Source organism: Trichoplax adhaerens, genomic scaffold (genome assembly GCF_000150275.1).
Source record: "Trichoplax adhaerens TRIADscaffold_1 genomic scaffold, whole genome shotgun sequence".
NCBI classification, from domain to species: domain Eukaryota; kingdom Metazoa; phylum Placozoa; class Uniplacotomia; order Trichoplacea; family Trichoplacidae; genus Trichoplax; species Trichoplax adhaerens.
Window position 1 is genome coordinate 4637223 of NW_002060943.1, and position 24753 is coordinate 4661975.

Genomic DNA, 24753 nt, shown 5'->3' on the forward strand with positions numbered 1-24753 from the left:
TTTACTTCAAATAAGTTTCATTTTATGTATATGGCAATATTAGGACAACAGTTGCATTGTTTGTTATTACATATTTTTATACTATTATTTTTGCTCAATAGTTTGTAAAAGTTTCATAACGTTGGTATAAAACTCTGCTTTTATTTCGCTAGGAGGTGGACTCATCTATAAGTAAATATATGGCATGAAACAAGGGTTATCTTTAGTCAGCCATAATTCGCTTTATCCGATTATGATAACTGTCATTTAATTGGTACAGCATAGGAGTATAGAGGCAATTATAATCTTTAGTATCGAAGCTTACATGTAGTCGCCGAAATTGACAATCAGGATGTTCCAAAGGTTCACTTGTGTATATATCATGTAAAATAAACCAAACAAGGTCTTGTTCTTGTTGTGATAAAGTCACTAATAGGTTATTAGCAACCTGTAAATAAGTGCCAGAACATCATTTATTAAAACGTCATTTAACTAGCAGACTTACTGGCATTAGAGCATTACATAGTTTGCTTACCTCTTGTAATGGAACTGGTTGTTTGATACTTAGATAACATACAGCTGCAAATGATACTTCAGCGTAATCAGAATTTAGTACCTGAATCTACGGAATAAAGCAATCATTAATCGAATAATTTATAATTTCATTGGGAATATAAATTTCCGTAATATATCAAATTTCAAACTAACGTTTGAAAATATTATAGAAAAATTCTTCAATATCGCCATTTGCAACTTATATTCTCGTGTGAATCTATTTTCAAGATGAAATAAGGACCACAATCATAATAAGCCTAATTTTACACTAAATTTACTCTGTACAATAGTTAAGAACTTATGTTGCATTAACTTACTGGTAGGAATTGAAATCACACTTGGCACTTGGAGAAAAATGATAACCGTTAAAAAAATCAATTCAAAAGTCGAAAGTACCGTCTATGCACGAGTACATCAGTAAAAGCACATTTCAATTTTCATTAAGATATCTTGAAAAAACCTGATGTTAGCTTGAGTAGTAAGATACTTGCAAGCGGTAGGGATAATTTCCTTTGATATTCTTCTTTGTAAAAATTCTCCGCACAATTGAGCCATAACAGATAATACTTCCATTGCCTACAATAAGTAATTGTTAAGAGCATGAATTTTGAAACTATCCAACTATATAATGGATAATAGTTTTGTGGAAAAGTTCAGCCTTAATACACACTAAAAATTCCTAAATTATACAGTAGCTGCTAGCGTTATCTGTCAAGGCAGTATCATAAACCTGGCAGTGACCGTGGTGTCTGCAACGCGAACACAGTTAATACTTTACCTTAATCTGGACAGTTACGTTGCCATCAGTGAATCGCCTGATGAAAGGATTCCAAATTTTGTGAATGGCTGGAAGTAAATCATCTAGCAAGGATAAATGCAAATTCTTATGCTATGAAAAATTCAACCTGGTGTCATCAAAATGTAGCCCTTTGAATTCAGTCATTACATCACATGGAACGCACAAGGTTCGGCTATTTATTATTCTTTTAACTTACTTTCAAATTTAGATAAAGATAGTATACCATTTTTTATTACTTCCAATAACTTTATACGCATGCGGTATTCATTTGATGCCAAGAAATTAGCGCATTTATCCATTACCTTAACATTAGCACAGAGTACTGAAACTTTTAGGCAATAAATGGGTGTTTCGTAATAGATCATTCTAGATGATCAGTCTTTAGCAATCTACAGTAATAACTAATTACTTATGGCGTTTAGAGTTTACCTGTAATAGGATTTGTACGTAGAGTAATTTCGGTTTTTCGACATCGTCTTCGGCATTTTCTAACGATTAAACATCGGCTTATAGTTAGTTTCAATTTTTATTTATGTAGAAACATTAATAAATCAATCTTGATAATTTAACGTAAACCTATAATGGGGAGTCTTTATTAATGTTATATTGAAACAATTTTACAACATATTACCATCATTAGATGCACTCTCAAATACATCATTTTCATCTTCTTCATTATTAGATTCAGTTAAATTTTTGAATTTCCAGTACTCTGTTAAGAAGTTTTCCACGAGGTTCGGCGTTTCCTTTGAACTTTGTACACGATCATCTAAAGTCCGAAAAGTACGCTAAAGTATAATTCATACCGATTATATACTTATTTTTCAGCAAACCTGACATATATTTTTCAGTTTCTTTTTCCTATTTATCAATAATGTGTAACATTAAGGTACATATAATTAATAGGGTGAACAATTTAAAATATACTTGAGATATATCATTTTTTAATTATTTAAATTATTTTAACCGTTTCCGACGAGATAAACCACCGCCTTATCGCACACGTAATCGAAAATAATACCGAGATAACCAAAGGATACAGCTCGGTACTATTATCTAGAATATTATACATCTACTTTCCATAAAATAATTATAAAAGGCTTATTATCGACGTATTCCATATATAAATTTACAATAATCCGAATAAATTGTTCCTCATTTAAATGACTTTTTTACCTCTAGAATAGAATCTTCGAGAATCGGTAAAGTATCTTTTGTTCTGTATGTAATCAAATTTCGTTCAATAGCAGTGAAAAGTTTACCAATAATTACTATAATATAATAGTCGATAGCACTTTGCTTACCCATATTCTAATACAACCTTCAATACCCTATCAAAATTTAGAGAAAGTACTATTTGCAGCAAATGCATATCACTATTTCAATCAACTACTAAAAATTTTATTTATATAGTTTTACTCATAAACGTTAATACTTACTTGAGTGATCGTCCATTTTCATTGACATTTCTTAAATTTAAAGCGATGGCATTAACTAAGTAGTCAATATTATCACCGATCACTTCTGGTATAGAACTAGAAAATTATAATGATGGTTTAGGTTCATTAAATTTTATAGCAAATAGCATATCAAAACAGTAACAACATATGGCACTTGCAATTACCTATATCCAAAGGAATTGCAGATTCGTGTAAGTGTAATGTAAGCAGTCCGGCTGCAAGTACAAAAGATAGATTTAAGATTCGTCAAACATCAGCAATAACAAACTAGTACAGAGGGTTACAAGCTTTGCATTTTTACTTGATTATCATAATCTCAGTATCCAGCTTCTCCAATAGCAAATACAAGCAGTGTCTGAGATAGTATACAGTGTCGCCTTCAAAGAACTTATTTGAAAAATTTGTAAGTATTTAATAACTTAATATTTAAGTAACTAGGAAAATTAAAACAGATTCGTTTATAAAGCTTACATTTACCTTAGCTAAGTTGGCGAGGCCTTCCATTAAAAGACATTGCATGACCGCACCAGAATACCTTTCCTCATTTACGACATACGTTTGCCTATTTACAATTTGCAGTTTATCTTCTATACTTTCGTATAATTCCGCTTCTCCAAGGAACTGTTGTTGCCTTACCATCCAACAAGTCGGTGATAAGTATTCCATTAGTAAATTTCTGCATTTTAATTAAACATATATTATTGAAACGAACAAGATAGTCGCCGAAAATATATGAGACAGTACAATTAACTGAGCGCAATACATTGGAAAAATTAGTACACTTGAGCGTAATGCAATAAATTTTTTAGCAGACAAGAACTGTAAACACTGATAACATCTTAAAATAATAATCTCTATATGATAAACGAGAGATTTTAATCGAATTGAATCACAATTGTATTAATGTAAAAATTTTTTATCATTAAGAATCATTTATCTAAATAATTCTTATACAGACAGCTGTCCAAAGCAACAAAATAGTTGTGGATATAGGCAAATTTCCTTACGTACCTGATAGAATTATGAAAAGCATACTAACATAAAAGAAATTAAATCGTTATTACAGATGAGAAAGGCGTAATAAATACAGTTCTTAGCACGTTATAAATTACTGATCATTATCTGGTGTGTGTTTATGAATTAGTTTACAAAGTATACTATATAAGTTATATTTTATGGTTGATAAAATGAGACGTGAAATTTTACCTTTCGCGCATTTGTACCTTGAACACCTAAAAATATTATTTTCAGATAAGAAATGATTTTATTTAATGCTATGCATTAATTACTGTCATTTCTGTTTAAGTGTCGTTACCCAATGCAGCTCCTAACAGTATTTCGTTTAGTATAAGTAACACTTGCTTTCGATGGGAAATGGAATCCTTCAAGAGACTAATGCAATGGTCAACAAGTACATCGAAGCAACCTAATTATATAAAAAGATTAAGAAAAGTTGTTACTATTTTAGAGAATATAAGTAATATCATAATCAGTAAATAACTTACCATTTTGGCCGATTATTCGGCATAGATTTCGAACGGATGTTTCTACAGCCTCTGACAGGATATGTTTAAAATTTTTTCTAGGATAGTCATCGGAACTTTCGTATGATGTATTGATAGCATCTATTATAGAGGATATTAACAAATATCTGTTCATACATGTTCATTTTACTGTATTTATTATCTATAAATTCTTTCATTTACCAAGCAAAGTTGATCCAATGTCGGTAACCCCTACAGTAGGCTTTTGAAGTTCTAATATCTACAAAATTTATTGATGAATACGAAATCATGATCTCGAATAGTGCTTTGAACGAGATATTCACTGAAATTAGTATCGTCTAACAAAACTAACTTGTATCAATGCCATAGATAATCGTGATAGATGGCTCTGAGAGTTTAAGAATGAATTTAAGCGTTCACCTTTACCTATTAAAAATAATGATAACGCTCAGTTGTCTGCTACATCGGAAAATTCATCGTATTTTTAACGGAAGTTAAATATTTATACCCAGCAATATTAAATATCCACACAGAAGGTTGATTGTTATTAACTGTTTTTTGTCATCTGTTAAGAAAGTTAAAAACGTAAATATTGAGGCAAAATAACAAGTTAAGAAAATTAATTGCCTGGTGTTGCTATAATTCTTGGTAGAGCTATAATGTTGTTCATTATATTTTCTTCTAGCAAATCCGACATAGACATCGCTTCTAAATATAAAAAATTATATAAAAGTCTTCAAATATCTTTCGAATAGAAAGTGAAGAAAGCACATTATATCAAAGAATTTAATGACAACAAAGTTCACCTGACTGTTTACTAAAGTGATTCGGTAATAGTGCCTGTAAAAATTGAAATTAATGACTGTTCTTAATTGCAGAAGTTGGACTGATATTGCAAGTATATTGCCTTACTAATCTATCTTGACAATAATTTCTTATTTCATCATATTCATCGTAAGTAAGCGCTACTAGAACTTCCATAAGAATCACTAATGACTCTTTAAGAGATCTGAGGTTTAAGTAGAACAAGTTCCTCAGATTTCAATGTGGAATACGAATAAATAATGAGCATCCTCGTATTTTCGTTTACCTTATACATGTGAACAGTAATCTTGCAGACAATTTCGCTAAAGCTTGGCGAATCTATAAATTAAATAGTTAAAATAAAATTAATGATGTGGATTAGTAGTTAGTCTGTTTGTCCACATTCTCTGTCATAAAATAAAATTTAAATCATTTTAAATTATTGAGCTAACCTTGAAATTAGGGCAGGAGATAAGTTGAGTTATTTGAGATAATAGGGTCTTTAACTTACTACTTGTGGTTTTGAACCATTCCATGTCTCGCTTTGGATGACGTAGAATTCGATTATCAGCTTGCAAGTATGTAGGATCCTGGGTTTTATCTATTATGTAACAGTTAACGGTCTGGCTACGTATCTCAGATAGTTCAATGCAGTACGTAATAACTACTAAATTCGGCTCACATTAACTTACTTTTAACTAATTTGTAAAATGAATCCAAAGATAATTTTTGATTATCGTTGGGTAAGAAAGTATCATCCATAGCAAGAGAAATTATTAAAGACAATGCTTGAATAGCAGCCTAAAAGCAATTGCACGTATGATAGCACCATCATAAAAATATTAGGCTTCGCTGATGATCACAGGCTAGGATTATATCAATGATTATGTCTTTGTTATGCTACTTTATTAAATTAAAATAAGTTATACTGAGCCAAAAAGAAATGTAGAACCTAAGTTACTTACAGCGGCGACATTCTACAGGTTCAACGAAAGAAACAATAATATCAGTACTCTATCCAGTTTAATTTTCAAGCTCGATTAAATAGAGTCTAAGAATAAATTCTGACCTGGTAGTGATTTGCAGTATTAACAATTACTTTACCCAGGGCCGTTGATATGCCAGGTATGAATATTGAAAGTGCATGTGACATAGACTTTCTCTGATAAATATCCTTAGAATCTAAATGAATATAAAATTTTTATCGGAATTTCATCGGCATTCTCAACCTATTCTTACGATTGCTATTTTCAGTTATTTCCATACTATTCAATTTACATATGTTCCATTACAAAATTTTATAAGACTTAGTGAAATGCAACATATTTATACAGGACTAACACTGCATCTTTATTTCTTCGTTGACATTATATAACGATATTTGTAATAAACAATCAATCGCGGTGAGTCTTAATTTTATCAACTTTTCCTTCTCGATCATTAATAATAAAGATGAAATCAAATGGCCTAAGATTGGTATAGCGTCTTCAAAGTACAGTTGATTCCAAATCCTAAATATCAATCCATATCAGTGATGTCACAATGTTTCAATGTTTATTTTGCCATAATCACGTTTGTAAATACAATTAAAAAAGGTTAGGTAAAACGATGCAGTAGTAGGGATATCAATACGAATTGCGGCACTATTACTTATAAAATTAACATACTTTGAGTTCGTTGCAACGGCGACACAGTGAATACATTCCACGACATCCACCTTAATCTCCTCGCAAATTCCTGAATTGTCGATGATATTGCAATACAAGTTATGATAGAATGTCGAATGACAGTGGTGATACCAAATATTTCAAATATTTACTAGCTGCTAGACACGTTGTGACTGTCATAGTATTATGTGTATATTTTTTATAGCGATAATGGAATATCTTTACTTATAGAGACATGCCTAGCATCCCTTTAGAGCTGGAATTGGATTTATTACTAGGATTAATTGTTAAGCACAATTGTGTAACAAAATCTTTGAGAATATCAAATTTTTCGATGGTGACTTTTGTGAATGCTAATTTAGCACATACGAGAGCAGCTTCAATGACTTTTTCGTCGCTAAATTATTAAGGCAAGAAAAAGTTATACTTTATTAGCATAGTATTATTATTGTTGCTTTATGCCTTATATGTAGTATTTATCGTTCTATTTTCATAACTACATCGATATATACAGTATGCAAAGTCTGTAAACAACAGTATCGCAACTTGCAGCTGTGACTTTCATTCAAGGTTCCTTACAGAGTCGAATGATCAGCAAATCTATCGGTTAAGAAAACCCTGACACAAGGAGCTCTTTTGCCCTACCACAATGTACTTGAACTAAAAAATATTTGCAAAATTATCTACTAGAACAATCAATCTCTAAACTTACCAAAATTGCTTGCCTTCAAAGTTGAACTTCATCAAAATAACTCTTATAGGGAAGATGACATATTCGGTTAGAATTTTAATATCATCCTGATCGACACCTTCAACAAGACGGGATAACTGCCTTAAATTATCAACGCTTGGCCGATTTAAGACTGCGATACAAACAGGTCTGAATTTATGAAAAGTGGCTTGAAGAGCTGCCATTTTACTTTGTGCATAACCACAGTAAGATTATCCTTCTCTCATTATATTTCAATTTGAAATATTTTGCGATTTTAACTTAGCAATGAGGAAAATTTTCTAGCTTGCAACCGAGCTGCTCATTGCTTGCAAACTCCAAGCTTTAGATGTTTTGTGGTCCAGTACTAGGGTACAGTACTGTACAGTACTGTACTGTAACTGTACAGTACAATCCTGTCGCGTACCCTACAGTACAGTGTACTGTACACTGTACAATGTACAGTACTGTACAGTACAGCTCTACAGTATAGCGAGGACCCTCCAATTGAAACGACGACATTGCTGGCAGAAATGGATGTTGTCCAAGGAAAGTCTACAACCTCATCAAGCGATTGTGGAAACGCAGCTACTTATCCTAACATTGAGCCTGGAGTAGCACCTATTAAGAGCGAGTAAGATAACTTGTTGGGATTTTATCTGTTTTAGTTGTTGATTGATACGACATTAATATTGCATTTCCACTTTAGGTTTTTAAGATGTAGGCCTCCACCGCGTACGACCACTGACAGTAGTGCCCAAGCTACCGAGCTCCAGAAAGATGAGCCACAGCAAAACAACGGATCAAATCGTAAGAGGAAACGAGGTCAAAATAAAAAACGGCCTTTAACTACAAGTATTGAGAAAGGAAAACTCTTATGTCCTAAGCTAATTGCAGATGAAGTCTGTGAGTTTGGTACCTCATGCCGCTTTTTGCATGATGTGGATGCTTTTCTGCAATCCAAGCCACCTGATTTAGGTAGGTCTGTAAGCTTATGAATTGGATGATCCAAATATTGATCTAAACTCTAACGATATCAGTAAGATAAGAGAAGAAACTTATATTTCCAATATCTGCAAATATCACATATGATCATGTCATTCTTTTATCACAACTTGGTTGCTATCATTTCGCATCTGTAGGTGACAAATGCGTCATTTTCGACGCTTATGGGAAATGTCCGTATGGCTTAGCGTGTCGCTACGGATCCAGTCATGTAAACAATAAAAAGAATGTGATAGATGAGGAGCGTTTACGTGCCAGTGCAACGAAAAATTGCATGTCCAAAGAAGCTTTATCAGATTTACGCAAAAAGAAAATCCAATTTCCTAAAGCCGATGCTTATGTTAAAGCTATATCTGCAATGAACGATATGAAGGTATTACAAAATCATCTTCTAGGAGCTATTCATGAATTTGAACTTATTGTTTACAACCCAAGCTGTTCTTAGCTGCATTAGAGTATTGGTAATATGCAAAAATACAAGTAGATTAAATCGCTGTATTGTATTTGCAATGTGTTCATCAGAAATTTCAACGAATTGTAATTCCAAGTGTTTACAATGCCCTGTTCTTGTATGGATTAGTTATACAGCAGATAGCGATCGAGATCAAAGTTTCCTTAATTCTAAGAGCCCCTTTGTATCTTACTTTTTTCACTTGCGTAATTAAATTGATAAAGGTGTCCTGAACTGGTATTAACATAATTAGGAATCTGTATCTACTATTTGTATAGCCACACTATTATTCGGTTATGCTTTACGCCATATACATGATTATTGCCGTTTCTGTTTTATATTCAATCATTATATATCTTTCTAACCATTCAGAATGATGCTGCGGAAGGAAGGTCAACTATTGGAACATTAACAGATGAAGACCTTATTACCATTCGCCCTGAAGAGAAGAAGCAGGTTTGTTTTGACTATTCAATTACTTATTTACAAGCAATTTATAACGTGTTACTGAATGTTTTCTTCTTTTATAGATAAATTTTTCAAATAAGTTGTTTCTTGCCCCTTTAACCACCGTAAGTTTAGGAAATACTATTACTTATGCAACTATAGTTTCTTTACTTAATAAATCTTTTAATATTACTTATTTCTGCTTGTTCTAGTCTTGTAGTCAAGCTAATGTTTATTGACAGTGAATATTATGCTAGCAATCACAGCAGTGAATTATCTACGTAATATTGGAACTGATCGTGTTAAATTGTTTAGGTTGGAAACTTGCCTTTTCGAAGAATATGTAAGACTTTTGGTGCTGATGTAACCTGCAGTGAAATGGCATTATGTACTAACTTACTTCAGGTAATATAATAAAATTGGATAAAAAGGAAATAGTACGCTTGCAGGCTATGTGGCTACAGCTACTATTTTCACATTAACAATGTATCTGATGTTCACATTTCAGGGTCAGCAATCGGAGTGGGCACTTGTTAAACGACACGAATCGGAGGATCTGTTTGGTCTTCAGGTTTGTTCTATATACTAGAAAGTTTTTCATATTGTAACTGTACGCATTTATTTGAAATTACGATTATATTAGCTCAGGAATATGGCCTATCCAAGTGTTGTATTTCAAATGATTAAATTAAGCTAATACTATTGTAAAAAAGCCTAGCAGTATTCCCCCAAGATTATTGATATGCTTCTTGCCTGCAACTTGCATTAATAGCAAGTAAAAGTTTTATCCTCATTATTTATATCTGATACTTAATATGCTTAACTCAATAATCGTTTAGTCAGAATTTTAATTGGGCAAAGTTTTTGTTCCATGCAAGAAACTGATACTTATTGTCACTGAAATCATAAGGACCTTGATTACTTAATATTTTTTTGGCTAAAGTTTAAAATATTCCATTTTATGTCCTACTAGCATTTTTTTCTCTGCAAAGAAAATTTCCTACTTTTGCACTTATAACGGAAACTATATTATATTTTTGTATGCTTATGCAGCTGCTGCTCTTTGTTTTTGTTTAGGTATGTGGAGCATGGCCTGATACTCTAGCTCGACTATCTGAATACATCAACGACCGAGTTAATGTTGATTTCGTTGATCTTAATCTTGGTTGTCCAATCGATTTAGTTTTTCATCAGGTGACAATTTTGTAGTTTATTACGATTTTTTACTGTCACGTTTTTGCTTAAAGCTGACTTTTCAATATAGGGTGCCGGAAGTGCACTTATGGGAAGAGCTAATAAATTACAGCAAATAGTTACTGGAATGTCATCAGTAAGTCTTACAATGTAGGGAATAATCATCGTTCCAGTTAACATATTCTGACTCCATTTATTAACTGTATATAATGTTTGTATATTATAGTATAGGTATTTCTTTGTTTAATCTTAACAACTTGCGTATCGTTTGTCTAGCACTATGTAGCGAATTAGATTTTTATAGTCAGTCTATAATGTATCCTTTACCATTCCATACAGATTCTTTCGGTACCTCTTACTGTCAAGCTTCGAACTGGCATTTTGGCTAAAAAATCCACGGCGCATAAGTTAATACCTCAAATTCGAGAATGGGGTGCATCACTCGTCACTGTAATGATATCTTGTTTTTAGTATTTATTGTTTACCGAAGTATTAAATATTGTATGTATCCTTGCTGTAGTTGCATGGCCGATCGCGAGAACAAAGGTACACGAAATTAGCAGATTGGAGCTACATTAATGAATGTGCCACTGCAGCTGACCCAATGCCTCTAATAGGTAATATTGTATCAATAATTTCATAATACGTAGCTATCATGTTCCTATCGTGGGCTTTCTATGGCTCGACAGCGGGATAAAAGTTAATGGTTGCACCCGTTCAAATTTCTTAACCTAATGGGAAAATATCTGTCGACATTGCAGGAAACGGAGATATATTATCATTTGAAGATTATTTGGAACACATGAATAATACCAACGTTGCAGGTGTCATGATTGCAAGGTTTGTGATGTGTGTTTTGCAGATGAATGGCTATATCTGTTAGATACCTAATTGCCGTGAACACCGGTAGAATTAGATTGATATCATTCTTGCTTAAATAATTAGAGGTGCACTCATTAAACCATGGCTATTTACCGAAATTAAAGAACGAAGGTAGCCTGTCGTACCTTGGCAGTAGGAACTTCTAACGATTAGATTATGAGTTACGTAATTATTCTTTACAGGCACTGGGATATATCTGCTAACGAACGATTTGAATTTCTCCGAAAATATGTCAATTATGGTTTAGAGCATTGGGGATCGGACTCTTTAGTCAGTTTTTAAAAATTATGGCCATATCATTTTATTATGTGAAACACGGTAATAATTGTCTTATATTTTTTAGGGTGTTGAAAAAACTCGTCGATTTTTGCTCGAATGGTTATCGTTTTTACACCGGTTTGCCTATTTTTTTATATATTCTATACGTTGCAGTTCATAACGCTGTTCTGTTTGTATAAACTCGATTGTCTGGCTGGATTTATTATACTGTAGATATATACCAATTGGTGTGTTAGAACGTGTACCTCAACGTATCAATGATAGGCCACCGTATTATGTTGGACGAAATGACCTTGAAACAATGATGAGCAGTACTGATTGCACTGTCTGGGTTAAATTAAGGTTAATTAACTATTGCTCAATAGATAATTAACTACTAAAAGCGTAAAATAATACCTGAAACGATATTATCATTTGTCGTATAACCTGACAATATTTCTCCGTTATCTTTAGTGAAATGCTGCTAGGATCTGTACCTACGAATTTTCAGTTTTTACCGAAACACAGAGCAAATTCCTATCAGTAATTGAATTTGTATTTGCATGTCTGTATACAGTGGACAGTCTTGTATATAAAATGTTATCACTTTATCAACTACGAAGACATTTTCATTCACGAAGATTGGGAGACATTATTAATTATGAACATATCAGTGTATGATAAAGATTATATAACTGATAGCTATATAGTTATATAGCTAATCATATTTGTAGTCGGCTATGACAGTCTGGATATCTTGAGACGAAGTTACCTAATTTTTAGTAAAAAAACAAAATTTAATTTCGCGATTGGCGCAATAGCACATCTGTAAGTTTGCATATCTTAATAATGAGACAATGACTTTGTATTTTCCTATGCATGTCTAGCTACAGTTGCTTGTTAGTGTTTTTGGATGATCTAGGGTTAACTTGAAGCAAATTACAATACTTTACACTCTAGAGACCCTTTATGAGGTCTCTACTGTACAGTAAGTACATCATTGTCATAGTTCAATAGCAGAAGTTCGTCTCGACAAACTGTTATCATCTCAAGAGAGATTCATTTTCAATAGCTTATGCTATTATACTATAGCGAGAGGTGGTAAGCGTGCCTCCTTCAACAAATAGACGATTGGACGACAATAACAGTGACCGAAATTGATTCGAAGTAGAAATCGTAGAGAGACAGCGTATGGTTTGTTTAGAATGTCCGGATAAGAAGTCCGTCCAGGATTTGTAGTTCGAAGTATGCAATTAGATATATCTATCTTACTTTTACGGCTAAGTCTTCGAATCAGGCAATCCTTCATCCTAAGGGATGTATTATAAATCATTCCTTAGGTAAGAGCAGTCATGCTTTGGACTGACGGTAAAACATGCTTGTTACAATTCGAGATTTGTAACTGGGAAACCTCACAACAAAGAAACTACACTTTCCTTAGTTGAGACTTATTCAGTGATTCTATTCTTTATTCTATGACCGTAAGCCCCACTCTATATTTTCTCGAACTATATGATATATTACTATTTATAAGTACTGAATATACACTCGAACTAAAACATGTTTAGGTAGTGCTAGCTAATAACAGAACGACAACGCAGCTAAAGTATCACAAACAAGGCTCTGTAATAACTCGATATAAGATCATTAATAGCCTAAAATAAATGCAAATTAGTAATATAGCTCAATGATTTAATATACAGGTGCAAATTGATGTACTGTATGTTCTTGCATGGCCTAAAGCCATGGACTACCGAATAATACCCGTGTTATTTGAAGCCCTGGCTGGAATATGCCGCCAACCATTATAATGTTTATGTATATGTAATATTGTCACAAAACAGCTTTGCAACAAGATAACGCAATATACGATCAATAAGTCAACTCCTTGAACCACGTATCAAGGAACGATATCTGCACTATCACAAACACTTTTGCTCTACTAGCAGACTACACAAAGACTTAAACGCCTCGTATTTTACGTTAAACACTAAGTTAGACAATTCTTCTTTATTTCACGATATACTGCATTTATATACTATTCCTCAATAGTTCATGAGTCATAGTTAATACAATTAACATTAGAATCATTTACTGAATTAGATATTAATTTTAGCTACTGCTCCCTTAATGCAGACAACAGTATTTATGAACATAGACATATAATGACTAATACAGAATAGTCAGATTACGATATGTCCTATCACGGAACATTTCCATGATAATTTACAGTCTACTATAAGTAAATTACAATCACAATGATTCGAACTGTAAGCAGATGATTTGCATTCCCTATTATAACTATTAATTTCAGTATGTGTATAAGTGTCACTGTCATAAAAAATCAGTGCTATATTAAAATACAGTATATCCAAATTAGAAGTTAACTAAATAAGGATAGTCTAACAGAATTATCCTAACATAGTTATTTCTACTGTAATACAGTATTTAATACTGTAACAAATATGTAGTCGATCGAACCGCTTCATCGTTTACAATCCAGAGTGCATCTACAGTACAACAGTACAGTAGTGAGCAGAACAGTCGAGCTGCACAGTGTCGATAAAATAGATAGTACAATATAGGAAATTGTAATGGATAGACATAGTACAATGTACAGTAGACCCAGCCATGTTGACATCGATCGATATCTTCACTACTCATCATTATAGCTGGGCCAGTCAGGGACTACTAAATATTCCTTTCAGTTTTTTTTACCAGAGACTACTGAAGAAATCGAGAAAAGTAGTACCTAATTAAAGGCTACGTATCGTCTAGACCAGTACAGTATACCAATATCATTGCATTGTTACCGTGGTACATAGTGTATAGTTTACAGCGGAGATTCCAGGTGTTTAACCATCTCCGGTCTAAAGCAAGCCACAACTCCAAAAAAATGTTTGGAGCTGTCGCCTATCTCCATCATAGAATTGAATGAGTGTCTTTTAACCCTGGATCAATATTGCTAGGTAGGAGTTACCGATAGCATGGTGGCGGGCAATGAACTCATGATTTTAACCCTTCAAACTGCGCCGCTATGCCTATCGTCGTACAGTACTGTATACTGTATAGTACTCTAGTATTCGTCCAATTTCTATTACTGGTGACAAACTTGACTCCGTTAACTAGCGTCCGACGTCGGTCGATCGGGTTGGTTGTTTCAACTTGTTTGCCACAACTTTTACAGTACAGTACTGTACAATACAGTACATGATACTGTAACATACAGTATACAGTACTGTAGGGTACAGTGTACAGTACAGTACAGTACAATACAGTACAGTAGTTTGATGTACAGTACTGTACAGTACAGTACAGTACAGTACAGTACAGTACAGTACAGCACTGTAGACTGTGCACTGTACTGCCTTGTACTGTACACTGTACTGGGAAATGACTGTGTTTACACTTGCATAATGACGCTTTCTAAAGTAAAGTACTAAACCTTACTAACCTATAGTAGGTCGAAAACCAAAACTATCAAAGCGATTTTTCATTCATAATGTTGTTTATGATACATGTATTCTTCGACGATTGTTATTGTTAGGCTCTCACTGGATATAAATATGGTCTGCAGCCCTTCAATCAGTCACATACCACACTATTTCAGTCCCAATCAAGCAATATTGTCGACAGAAGACTTGGATTGACTTTACTGCAGAAGAAAAGTTATTTTACGGGAAGATCAATTAGAATAATTTATCGACAAGGCACTAGAGGTCAATTAAAACACAACGTTGGCGTCTTGATCTAGAGAGCAACCAATTCGTAATTACGCATTTTACCGTAAAAATCAATCACTATTACTGTAATCATGGAAAAGTATCGTCCATTCAAAGGGATCACTTTCCTGATGGTCGAACTAGTTATCTTGTTATGTTATCAACCGGTACACGCGTACAGTGATTTACATCGTCCCAGACGTTCGAATAGTTACAACCAGCCATCGATCTATGATTTCACAGGTAACTAGGTTAAATTTCGTCAAAATGTTTCTTAATTTAAATTGTTTTTAAACATTCCTTGTTACCATGATTATCAATAATTTGACAATCGCCCCTAGTGTTCCACTCTTTTTTCCCACCCTCTTAAATGAAAATAACTTCAGAACGGTTTCAAACAGTATACTACTGTGCGTATATAGTGTATATTGTAAACAATAAATCCGTGGCATAATAATCACTATGGACTACCCAAATCAATGGCGCCGGAAAATACTGACTTGAAGTATTGTTTTTGCTTTATGAATACAGTTAAGAAATCGTTGCACTCAAATTGTAAACTTATTCTCGACATGATTGCCGTAAAGCGGTTTCTATTCAAAATCGCTTATTAGTTCTCGTTTGAAGATTTGCAGTACATCAAATGCTTGCGACATGAGTTGATACAGAGTCTACTAATTTATTTAAATCAGTATTCAATGAATGGACGAATTGATTAATTAATTAATGTAATCTGTACTGGGAGTTTACTATACGGTACTACATACTACTACGAAAAGAAAAAACTCATTTTAAACTGAACTATAGCCAATAAATTAACCCAAGAACCAACATTGAAACTACCGATTGTCGCTATATCTGTTTCAAAGTGGGCATGACAGTATCATATTAAATAAAAAAAGTTAAGGATACCAATTGGAGGTGACGGCTTAAGCAAGCACAAAAATACGACTCAATGGTTACCGAAACAGTGATCGAAACAATTTCATAAATAGAACCCATTTTTCGTCAGTGAATTTACTGTAGATTGATTAAATAAACTACGAGTAGAGCGTTCCAGTCAACAATTTCGTTATTTTGATTCGATAGACATTCCGTACTATAGATGAGCCAGTCTATAATTTCCATCATCTAGCAATCTCCGACCCAAACTATTCACGTTCACAAAATTTATTAAAACAATTTGATCGTGACGTATTCGACCTATTGACTGCGTAAATGAATGGATAATGTCTCCATTGTCGTGACAGCGGTTTTATTCTCTTTTATCAGTTGTGGATGTAATGCCATTGTTATATTTAAATGAGCTACTTAGATAACTGCGTGCAGACATGATAAGTAACAATGGTCGTATTCATTCCTATGTTACTGTCGCGCCGCTTTGTCCTAATGGATCGTAGATGGATGTCCATTTATTGATTCCCTCACACCTGAGACATGCGAAACTGAACATATCTTCGTACCAATTAGACCGCCATCAACAACGATAGTCTGTATATTCTGTAGTAGTTCGTGGTGCTTACCAAGTAGTAAATTAATATCTATTAAAGGGTGAAAAGATTGAATACTCTTTAATGTTGTTTTAGATACTGACTTGTTAAGTACATGCATTACAGCATAATATCTTGTTGAAGTGAAGTGAATATTCTTTTATAGTCCGTTAATTCTGTAAAACCATAACAACTCATTCCGATCATAATACTAGATACAAATATTTATGTACGAGTTTTTAAGTAATATTGCATAGACTAGTATAACAATTAAAGAAATAATTGCTGCCAGAACTTGTTTCGCATATTACATCTATACGTATGTAATAAGTACGTATATCTAAATTAAGGTAGCTCATCATTAAAGATATTGCCATGAATAACTAATATAGCCTTGCGATTCGATTAGAATCTGTCTATTTCAACAACATGCACTATTTCAAATTTATCTCAAAAGATGATAATTTTGAATAAATGAGAAAATTTGGGTATCATCTTGTTATAAAATGTCTTCAAAATAATAAAACAACAACGACACGTACAGTATCTTGTAAACTTAGTTTATTACATAAACTAGTAAAGTTCCCATACAAATTTTATCCAATTTTAATTGCAAATGTTTGTCGATTATAAAATATAAATAAATCTGTTATCTAATATATAAACTAATTATTAGTAAAGCATACTTACGACGTTAGCATTTCTTATTTGTGTTTAAAAACTGCTTTATGTCGACAATAGGTCATCCGAAGTATTCTACAAGCTGCAATTTCGAGCATGACCTATGCGGGTGGTCACAAATATCAGGCATTGACACCTTTGATTGGACTAGGCGTACCGGTCCAACACCAAGTTTTGGGACTGGACCGCAATTTGATAACACATTTAAAAACAGTATGTTGTTTTTCATAATATGATATGGTAATTTTGTTCAATAAGGACGCCTTGTAACTTTTACATTCATGCTACCCCTGTACGTGCATATCTCTAGAAGTTTTGTCATGATGTAGATCAGCACTCTCATCTCCTATTAAGTGATTCATAGAAAATCACTGTATGTTAATATCACACATAAGCTACAGCCATTGTACCAAGTATTAACAAGACATTGTAGTTATAAAAAAAATTTTATAACCTTCGAAATAGATATACGATAAGCAGTTGCAGACGGTTTATGGAATACTGTATATTCTTAGTCTCAGTGGTATTATTATTCGTAATGACAGCCTTAAGACAGTAAGTTTGAGATAGTTGTTAAGAATGATTCGGTGTACTTTCACGCAGTGAAATAATATACGGTATTCTGTATTTTAGTATCGATTCGAAACCCTGATTTTACCGTGACAACCGTTCGCAACAAATTAGCAGATTTTAATAAGTTTTATCTTCGATCAGCATGAAGTTGTATTTCAATTTCATTTTATGTAGGGCATTAAATTATCCGGAATTAGCATTGAATTCTATTAACCCATACTGTTTTCTATTTTATATGAAATAGGCTCCGGGCACTATCTGTATATAGAAGCTTCCGCTCCTCGTACGAAAGGAGATTTCGCCGATTTATTAAGTCCACCTTTGTATACTCCAAGAAATGTCTATACAGTGAACGTGAGTTTTCTAATGTCGATATTCGTGTCGTCGTAGGTCATTGATTCGGTGGTACAACTTGACGGTCATGGCAGGACTTGTGATCATTTGTCATTTGCAAAGTTTTCTAACTACTGTATCACAGATATTAACATATACTAGTTAACAGTTTAACACCGCACGCTACCATACCGTAAACTTCTACTATTCGCCAAGGTTGAATTTTAATCTATGAACTACCCTATGTATAATTGGGATTTTATACCGGTAAAAGTGTGATATTCATGAATTTTTTATACAGGTCCGTTTCGATTACAATATGCATGGTGATGGAATAGGAAGTTTGGAAGTATATGTCATTTATGCAAAATATAACTTTACAGAGAAGCTATTAAACGTAAAACAAGGCAACCAAGGAAGTCACTGGCTGACGCATCATTTGCAGTTTCATCCTCAATACAATGAATATCATGTTAGTGATTGATTCCTATAGAGCTGCTTTTACATCATACCTTTATAAGAAATAGTTGAATATCTTGCTAAGGCACTTGTTTGCATGCATCTAAAAATACGAAAGATTCATAAACTGAATAAAATATTATATTTTTATCTGGACATATATCTAATTCTCATGCTATTCATGTGTTATATGAGTATATTTATTCAATAATCAATTTTATATTACCAACGTAGATATTTTTCCGTGGAATAATTGGTGATAATTATAAAAGCGATATTGCCATTGATGATATAGCTGTCTACGTCCAAGGTACTGAAAGCTAACTGATAATACGAATTCAAAATATAAAGATCTTAAAGCAATCACTTAGGAGTGTAGCAGTTTGTTTCATACTAAGTACCTATCCATCGCGTATAAGTAAGAAATTAGCTTTACAGAAATTTAATTCTGGTTGCTTTATCAGAAATCAATTGTGTAACTGGAAATGGAAGATTCTTTCGTGGGACAAATTCTTTTACGAAAAGTGGCTTGACATGTCTTGCATGGAATTCATTAGCCAGGTTTAATCCGCGTTTGTATCCGATGGATGATTTAAAGCGAAATTACTGCCGCAATCCCGGAGGTCTCCGGTCAAGACCGTGGTGTTATGTGACAAGTGGCTCATCAAACGGAAGTTGGGAATACTGTGGCGTAACCCAGTGTCTTCCTAGTTCAATTAAACAATTATCAGGCTATCCTGGAGGACGTAAGCAGTGAAGACTTATATGAAACATTAAGATTCTCTAGTAGTAAACTTACTCTGTACTTTAAAGATAGTAAATTAGTTTGCTAAGCTGTTTAAAATATTTTTAGATCGAATTCCTGTTAAGTTAGTTGGTGGGCAAGCAAATTATGGGCGAGTTGTAGTATACCAATATGGACAGTGGGGAACAGTCTGTAATCAAAATTTTGGAACGGCTTCCGCTACAACCATTTGTCGTCAACTTGGATTACCAACACCGGGATACAGATTGAGTAAGCACGGCATAGAATAATTATAATAATATGGTAAAAGCTTAAGGATAGCGATATTTTATAGGTTTACTGTTAGAATTATGCCATATTTCAGTTGTGGTAAATTTTATACCTTGTCGTAATGATCTTGTTGATTGACATACCTATACTTCAATGATGATTTCATAAAAAAAAATAAAAAATTCAAATATATCAGGAATTTTAGTATAAATGAAAGTCTCACTGGATATCTTTCTGATTATAGAACATTCTATTAGTTCGGGCTCTGGTAGAATTTGGATTGAACGTTTGGACTGCTTTAGTTATTCGAAGGATCTATCGGAATGTACTATCTCTTGGAATTCCTCCTATTGCATTCACCAAGAGGATGTAGGAGTACGCTGTGGACCATTAAATGATAATAAATGTAAGATTCATACGCTTAGGCAATCTTTATTCCGATCTGAACTGTGATCTGATCTTTTAATTCAGCAGTTTAATTGAAGCTTGTAATCATAACTGATTATTTCGAATTTTTGTAGCAATTTCTACTGTTACTCCAATCAATAAAGCACCAATAAGCGTGGAATTATTAGGTGGCAGCAGCAACGAAGGCATAGTTGTTGTCAACCTTAATGGTAGTAAAGGAATAATTTGCGATTTAGATTGGAATATCAAAACTGCCGATGTCGTTTGTCGAACGTTGGGATTTGTTGGGGCTAAAAGAAGTTATGGTAAGATCTGCAAAGAATTAACGAATATGATAGCCTTTAGGGTAAAGGGTTTATCAAAAAATTTTACTTATTTGTATTACATATTTAGGTAAATATTTTCCTAAGAGGACCTGGAGAACATTGCTGACGTCCATATCGTGCAATGGGTATGAAAGTTCTTTCCGTCAATGCGGTTACTCTATTCAACCCGGAGTGAACAGTTGCAACACAAAAGTAGCAGCATCCGTCACATGTGAAACTGGTATATTAATGTCTATAGGAGAATTTTAAAATTAGCTAATACTTGTGAAGGTGCAAGTAAATATTTGAAACGATTAAAACTATTATTGCATGTCATATTCAGATAGTAGTGATGCCGCCATGAAATGTGATTTTTCAAACGGATTCTGTCAATGGAAAAATTTAATAACAAATGATCTGAAATGGCTTTGGCACAAAAATGGGTATCATTTTTCACCAATCTTCTCCAATAATGGTAAGTAAAAGTGCGATAGCGTATTCTACTCATTAAATCAGGACTATAATTAAACTAAGAGTTATACAAAATAGTAATAAAACTTATTATAAATTCGAAACCCTCTCCAGTTAAATTGAATTCAAAATAGATAAAATTATTTCTATCCTACAATTGTAGATATGTCATTCATATATTTAACCCTTGCAATGCAAAAAACGAAGAGTGATGGTAGGGCTACTCTCCTAAGTCCTAGATTAAGAAAAAGTTCTACAGTTCAGGTATCAGATTTATATTAATTATGAGCATTTTACGATAATTTACGAATAATTTGGTGCTCATAAGTATAGTTGCGATAGTATTATTTAAAATATATTTAAGATATAATTACTATTAAAATGTTATTTTCAGTATTTGATAAACTTACATTAAGATATGTTTGCTGTGGCCCATATATTAACGTTATCATGCAGTAAAATGTACTATGATATTATATCAAAGATTATAAATCACATTTGAGTGTCATTATGGTACCTTTATAGTGTATTAAAATCGATACCTCAATGATTCTAACTAATAGCTAATTGCTTCATATTACATAGATGTTTTTCAAATATTTAAATACCGGCAGTGGCGTAAAGAAGCTGATTATCGAATATTTGGATGATAATGCATTTACACATAATATTAATACTATTCAGTTGGGATCATTTCAAAATGATGTATGGATCCAGCGAGCATTTAGCTTTTATCCACCGGGAAAAAGTTTTCAAGTATATTTTATGTAGTTAATTTCGTGTTTAAGATATAAGGATAATTTAATAGAGGCATTTTTAATAATAGAGAAAATTAGATATCTTGTTTGTTAATTAGACATAAGATGTCATCGTTGCTTGATAAAATTAACAGTTATATTAATTTCAGATACGAATTGTAGCGGTCTATGATACAGCAGATAATACTAATGGTGGTGCAATTTTAATTGAAAAAATAAACTTATCAGGATGCTCTCCTTGTAAGTATTAATTATGTACGAAATGACTTTTACTTTTATCAACATTTCAGCTTAATCATAATATCTATTGACATTAATTTCATGGTGTTTTGCTATAACAGATACACGAAAAAGTATTACAATTGTTGCTTTGATAACAATCGCTGGGAGTGTTGGTTTAGTACTGACCATCGTAGTGGCCTTCATACGGATTCGACGAAGATACTCGTCAGCAAGAAATCGGTCGACAAACATACCAGGTAAAATCAATTCTTAATTTACTGCAATTTTTTTGTAAAGGTATTATCGATTGAGACTATAACTTTGACAATATTTTTTATTTCAAAGTTATGCTATTTAGTAGCGTTACTTAGTTCTATGTTAATTAGAAATGTTTTTAATGAATTTACACTATATCCGTATTTGGTATATAGCTGGATTATATGACAGGATACATCAAAGTTTAGCTACGTCAAACTCAAATGCTAGTTTACCAGCTTATTGCCCGACAACACCTATTGGCCACCAATCATTTGCAGTTCATGATCAGCCTACAATAATCCAAGGGCAGCAAATTCGTATTTTAGGTAGGATAAGATAACTATTAGTGACACGCTATTATAGGATTTTGTTATAATCTTCTGTCAATCTGCTTTATGATAGTATTATCACTATATTTTATTATATCATCAATTAACATCAATTGATTTTTAGAGCGTTCCTTGCCAACGTACAACCAAGTCGTTGGCCGCGGTAGGAGAACTTGAAGAGAAATGTATGCTACTAAATATGCATTATTTATAGCATTTACAATTTGGATAAATTGACATTGGCGATTTTGATGAATTCGAATATGTGCAAGAGTGACAATATGTTTTATGTTACGTTATTGCAATTAATTTCCGATTATTCGTTTCCATTACCTATGAAATATGACGTTTATTTGCTAGATAGATATCTACGTATATGCTTCTAGTGATTTCATTTTGCTAAATTTTGGCATATGATGGTGCCCCGTGTTTTAAAAGTTTGATCGTTGATAATTTAAATATAATAAGTTGAATGAAACAATACGTATTGTTGGAATGGCGTATTAAGAGTAAACATATTTTCATTTAGTATTAATTTAGAGTATATAAATAGTGAAAGCCCCTATTAGACGTCGTATTCAAGGTATGAATACGTATTTCTTAAAATAGTATCTTGAATATTTAATTATTTTCCACTTTAGAATTAAGTTATGGATGTCAGAAAATAACATCAGGGAAATCTTAACCGTTTTTCCATAGGGCATACAATATTCATAAGGATTCTATCTTCTATTTATATATCATAACTTATCGACACGTATGATACGTTAACTTTCAAGCGTTTCATGCTCACTTATAATAATAATACATAATTTGATTTAAACTAATACTGCTACTTACGTTAGTAGCAGTCCAATCTAATGCCCGTTAATAACGGAGTTTAATCCTATATAATTTTATGTATTTTAACTTTATTATCGTGCTTGTATTGATTAACTTTAAATAACTTGATTAATTGATTGAACGTAGGAACAATTTCTATTTTTACAGAAACTACTGTATCATATAATGTACAAATAAAAAAAATCCTGTTGCCTACAGAATATAATCATAATGACGTCACCGAATAACACCAAAATTAATGCGGCTATACTCTACAAAAAAATGTCAAGATAAAACTGCGTGCAGTATTTCCACTACGAAATACTAAAAATAAGAGCTAATTTGCAACTATTATTAATGCCGTGCAGATGGATATGTAGAGATAAACTAGGTTAAGAACTTTCATAGTTAATACTTGTTCCACCTATACCACTAATATAGTTATTTTGCTATTGATACCATTTTAATGAAAGATGATCAGTATGAAAATTAAGTAGCAATACCTATACTCAAAGCGCAGCAATTATAGCCATTTGAATTAGATCCGGATATTGCATAACCTGCGCAGGCCATAAAGGTAAAACTTCTATAGTGTAGGCTATTTCATGGATTTTTTTAAAGCTTTTCCCATTAAGTAGTACATCTAGTAGTCCATGGCTGTCTTATGCGACGGTGTTGCATACTAAATCTAGTTAGAAATCTCTACAATATTCAGTAGACAGTGGGTGTTATTGTTTACCAATGCGGTAAGCCTCTACTGTAAACCTAGTAATGATTTTGATATTAATTTCAGCTCGATAACAGATGAAAAATTAAGGGGAGAGTTAATTTATTACAAATAAGTAAAACGAAATAATCACACACGAAAAATAGAGAGTAAATAGAACGATTACAATAGAAATGAATTCTTAATCGACTATTATCCGTAGTAACCCTATCGCTCATTATACTCGCATAATATACTTATACTTTTTGCTTTCTATTTACTAGTAGATGCCTCGTTTGTTATACTTCACGTACTATGCTTTACTGTATAATATGCACATAACTTTATCTGATTGTAATTACTAGTCGATCACTTGCTCACTATACTTCGTAGGCTATACTATAACAACTGTAATTATACCTTTTACATTATAATTCATACAATGTATGTACTGCAGAGCCCACACACATGCGGACAAAATTATTT

General features: G+C 32.8%; 3 protein-coding genes across 3 annotated transcripts; 2 read left to right on the top strand and 1 right to left on the bottom strand.

The window, feature by feature from the left end:
* Positions 1 to 84: 84 nt before the first annotated feature.
* On the bottom strand, positions 85 to 7513 carry TRIADDRAFT_51768 (uncharacterized protein; the record flags this gene model as incomplete). Its single annotated transcript, XM_002108601.1, has 30 exons — positions 85 to 165; positions 305 to 427; positions 515 to 601; positions 688 to 751; positions 995 to 1110; positions 1313 to 1395; positions 1530 to 1635; positions 1763 to 1821; positions 1965 to 2102; positions 2140 to 2194; positions 2510 to 2552; positions 2638 to 2664; positions 2773 to 2868; positions 2958 to 3008; positions 3095 to 3180; positions 3271 to 3469; positions 3805 to 3827; positions 4000 to 4025; positions 4299 to 4418; positions 4500 to 4557; positions 4651 to 4724; positions 5105 to 5138; positions 5389 to 5441; positions 5614 to 5703; positions 5795 to 5903; positions 6172 to 6284; positions 6444 to 6613; positions 6770 to 6839; positions 7045 to 7166; positions 7482 to 7513. 30 exons carry the CDS (start codon positions 7511 to 7513, stop codon positions 85 to 87), a joined length of 2508 nt encoding a protein of 835 aa, XP_002108637.1.
* Positions 7514 to 8011: 498 nt separating this feature from the next.
* Positions 8012 to 12262, top strand: TRIADDRAFT_49631 (uncharacterized protein; the record flags this gene model as incomplete). Its single annotated transcript, XM_002107812.1, has 17 exons — positions 8012 to 8112; positions 8188 to 8456; positions 8621 to 8856; positions 9307 to 9390; positions 9465 to 9506; positions 9697 to 9786; positions 9890 to 9952; positions 10459 to 10575; positions 10646 to 10711; positions 10915 to 11025; positions 11096 to 11192; positions 11337 to 11415; positions 11521 to 11568; positions 11640 to 11727; positions 11801 to 11853; positions 11950 to 12078; positions 12190 to 12262. The coding sequence occupies 17 exons, from the start codon at positions 8012 to 8014 to the stop codon at positions 12260 to 12262; spliced, it is 1746 nt and encodes a 581-aa protein (XP_002107848.1).
* A 5442-nt stretch (positions 12263 to 17704) lies between these two features.
* TRIADDRAFT_51770 (uncharacterized protein) lies at positions 17705 to 23424 on the top strand (the record flags this gene model as incomplete). The annotated part of the gene is made up of 17 exons (XM_002107813.1): positions 17705 to 17821; positions 18074 to 18131; positions 18426 to 18535; positions 18816 to 18986; positions 19208 to 19283; positions 19438 to 19719; positions 19827 to 19988; positions 20233 to 20394; positions 20510 to 20701; positions 20790 to 20942; positions 21045 to 21176; positions 21336 to 21436; positions 21758 to 21928; positions 22080 to 22170; positions 22272 to 22409; positions 22584 to 22736; positions 23381 to 23424. The coding sequence occupies 17 exons, from the start codon at positions 17705 to 17707 to the stop codon at positions 23422 to 23424; spliced, it is 2313 nt and encodes a 770-aa protein (XP_002107849.1).
* Positions 23425 to 24753: the final 1329 nt, after the last annotated feature.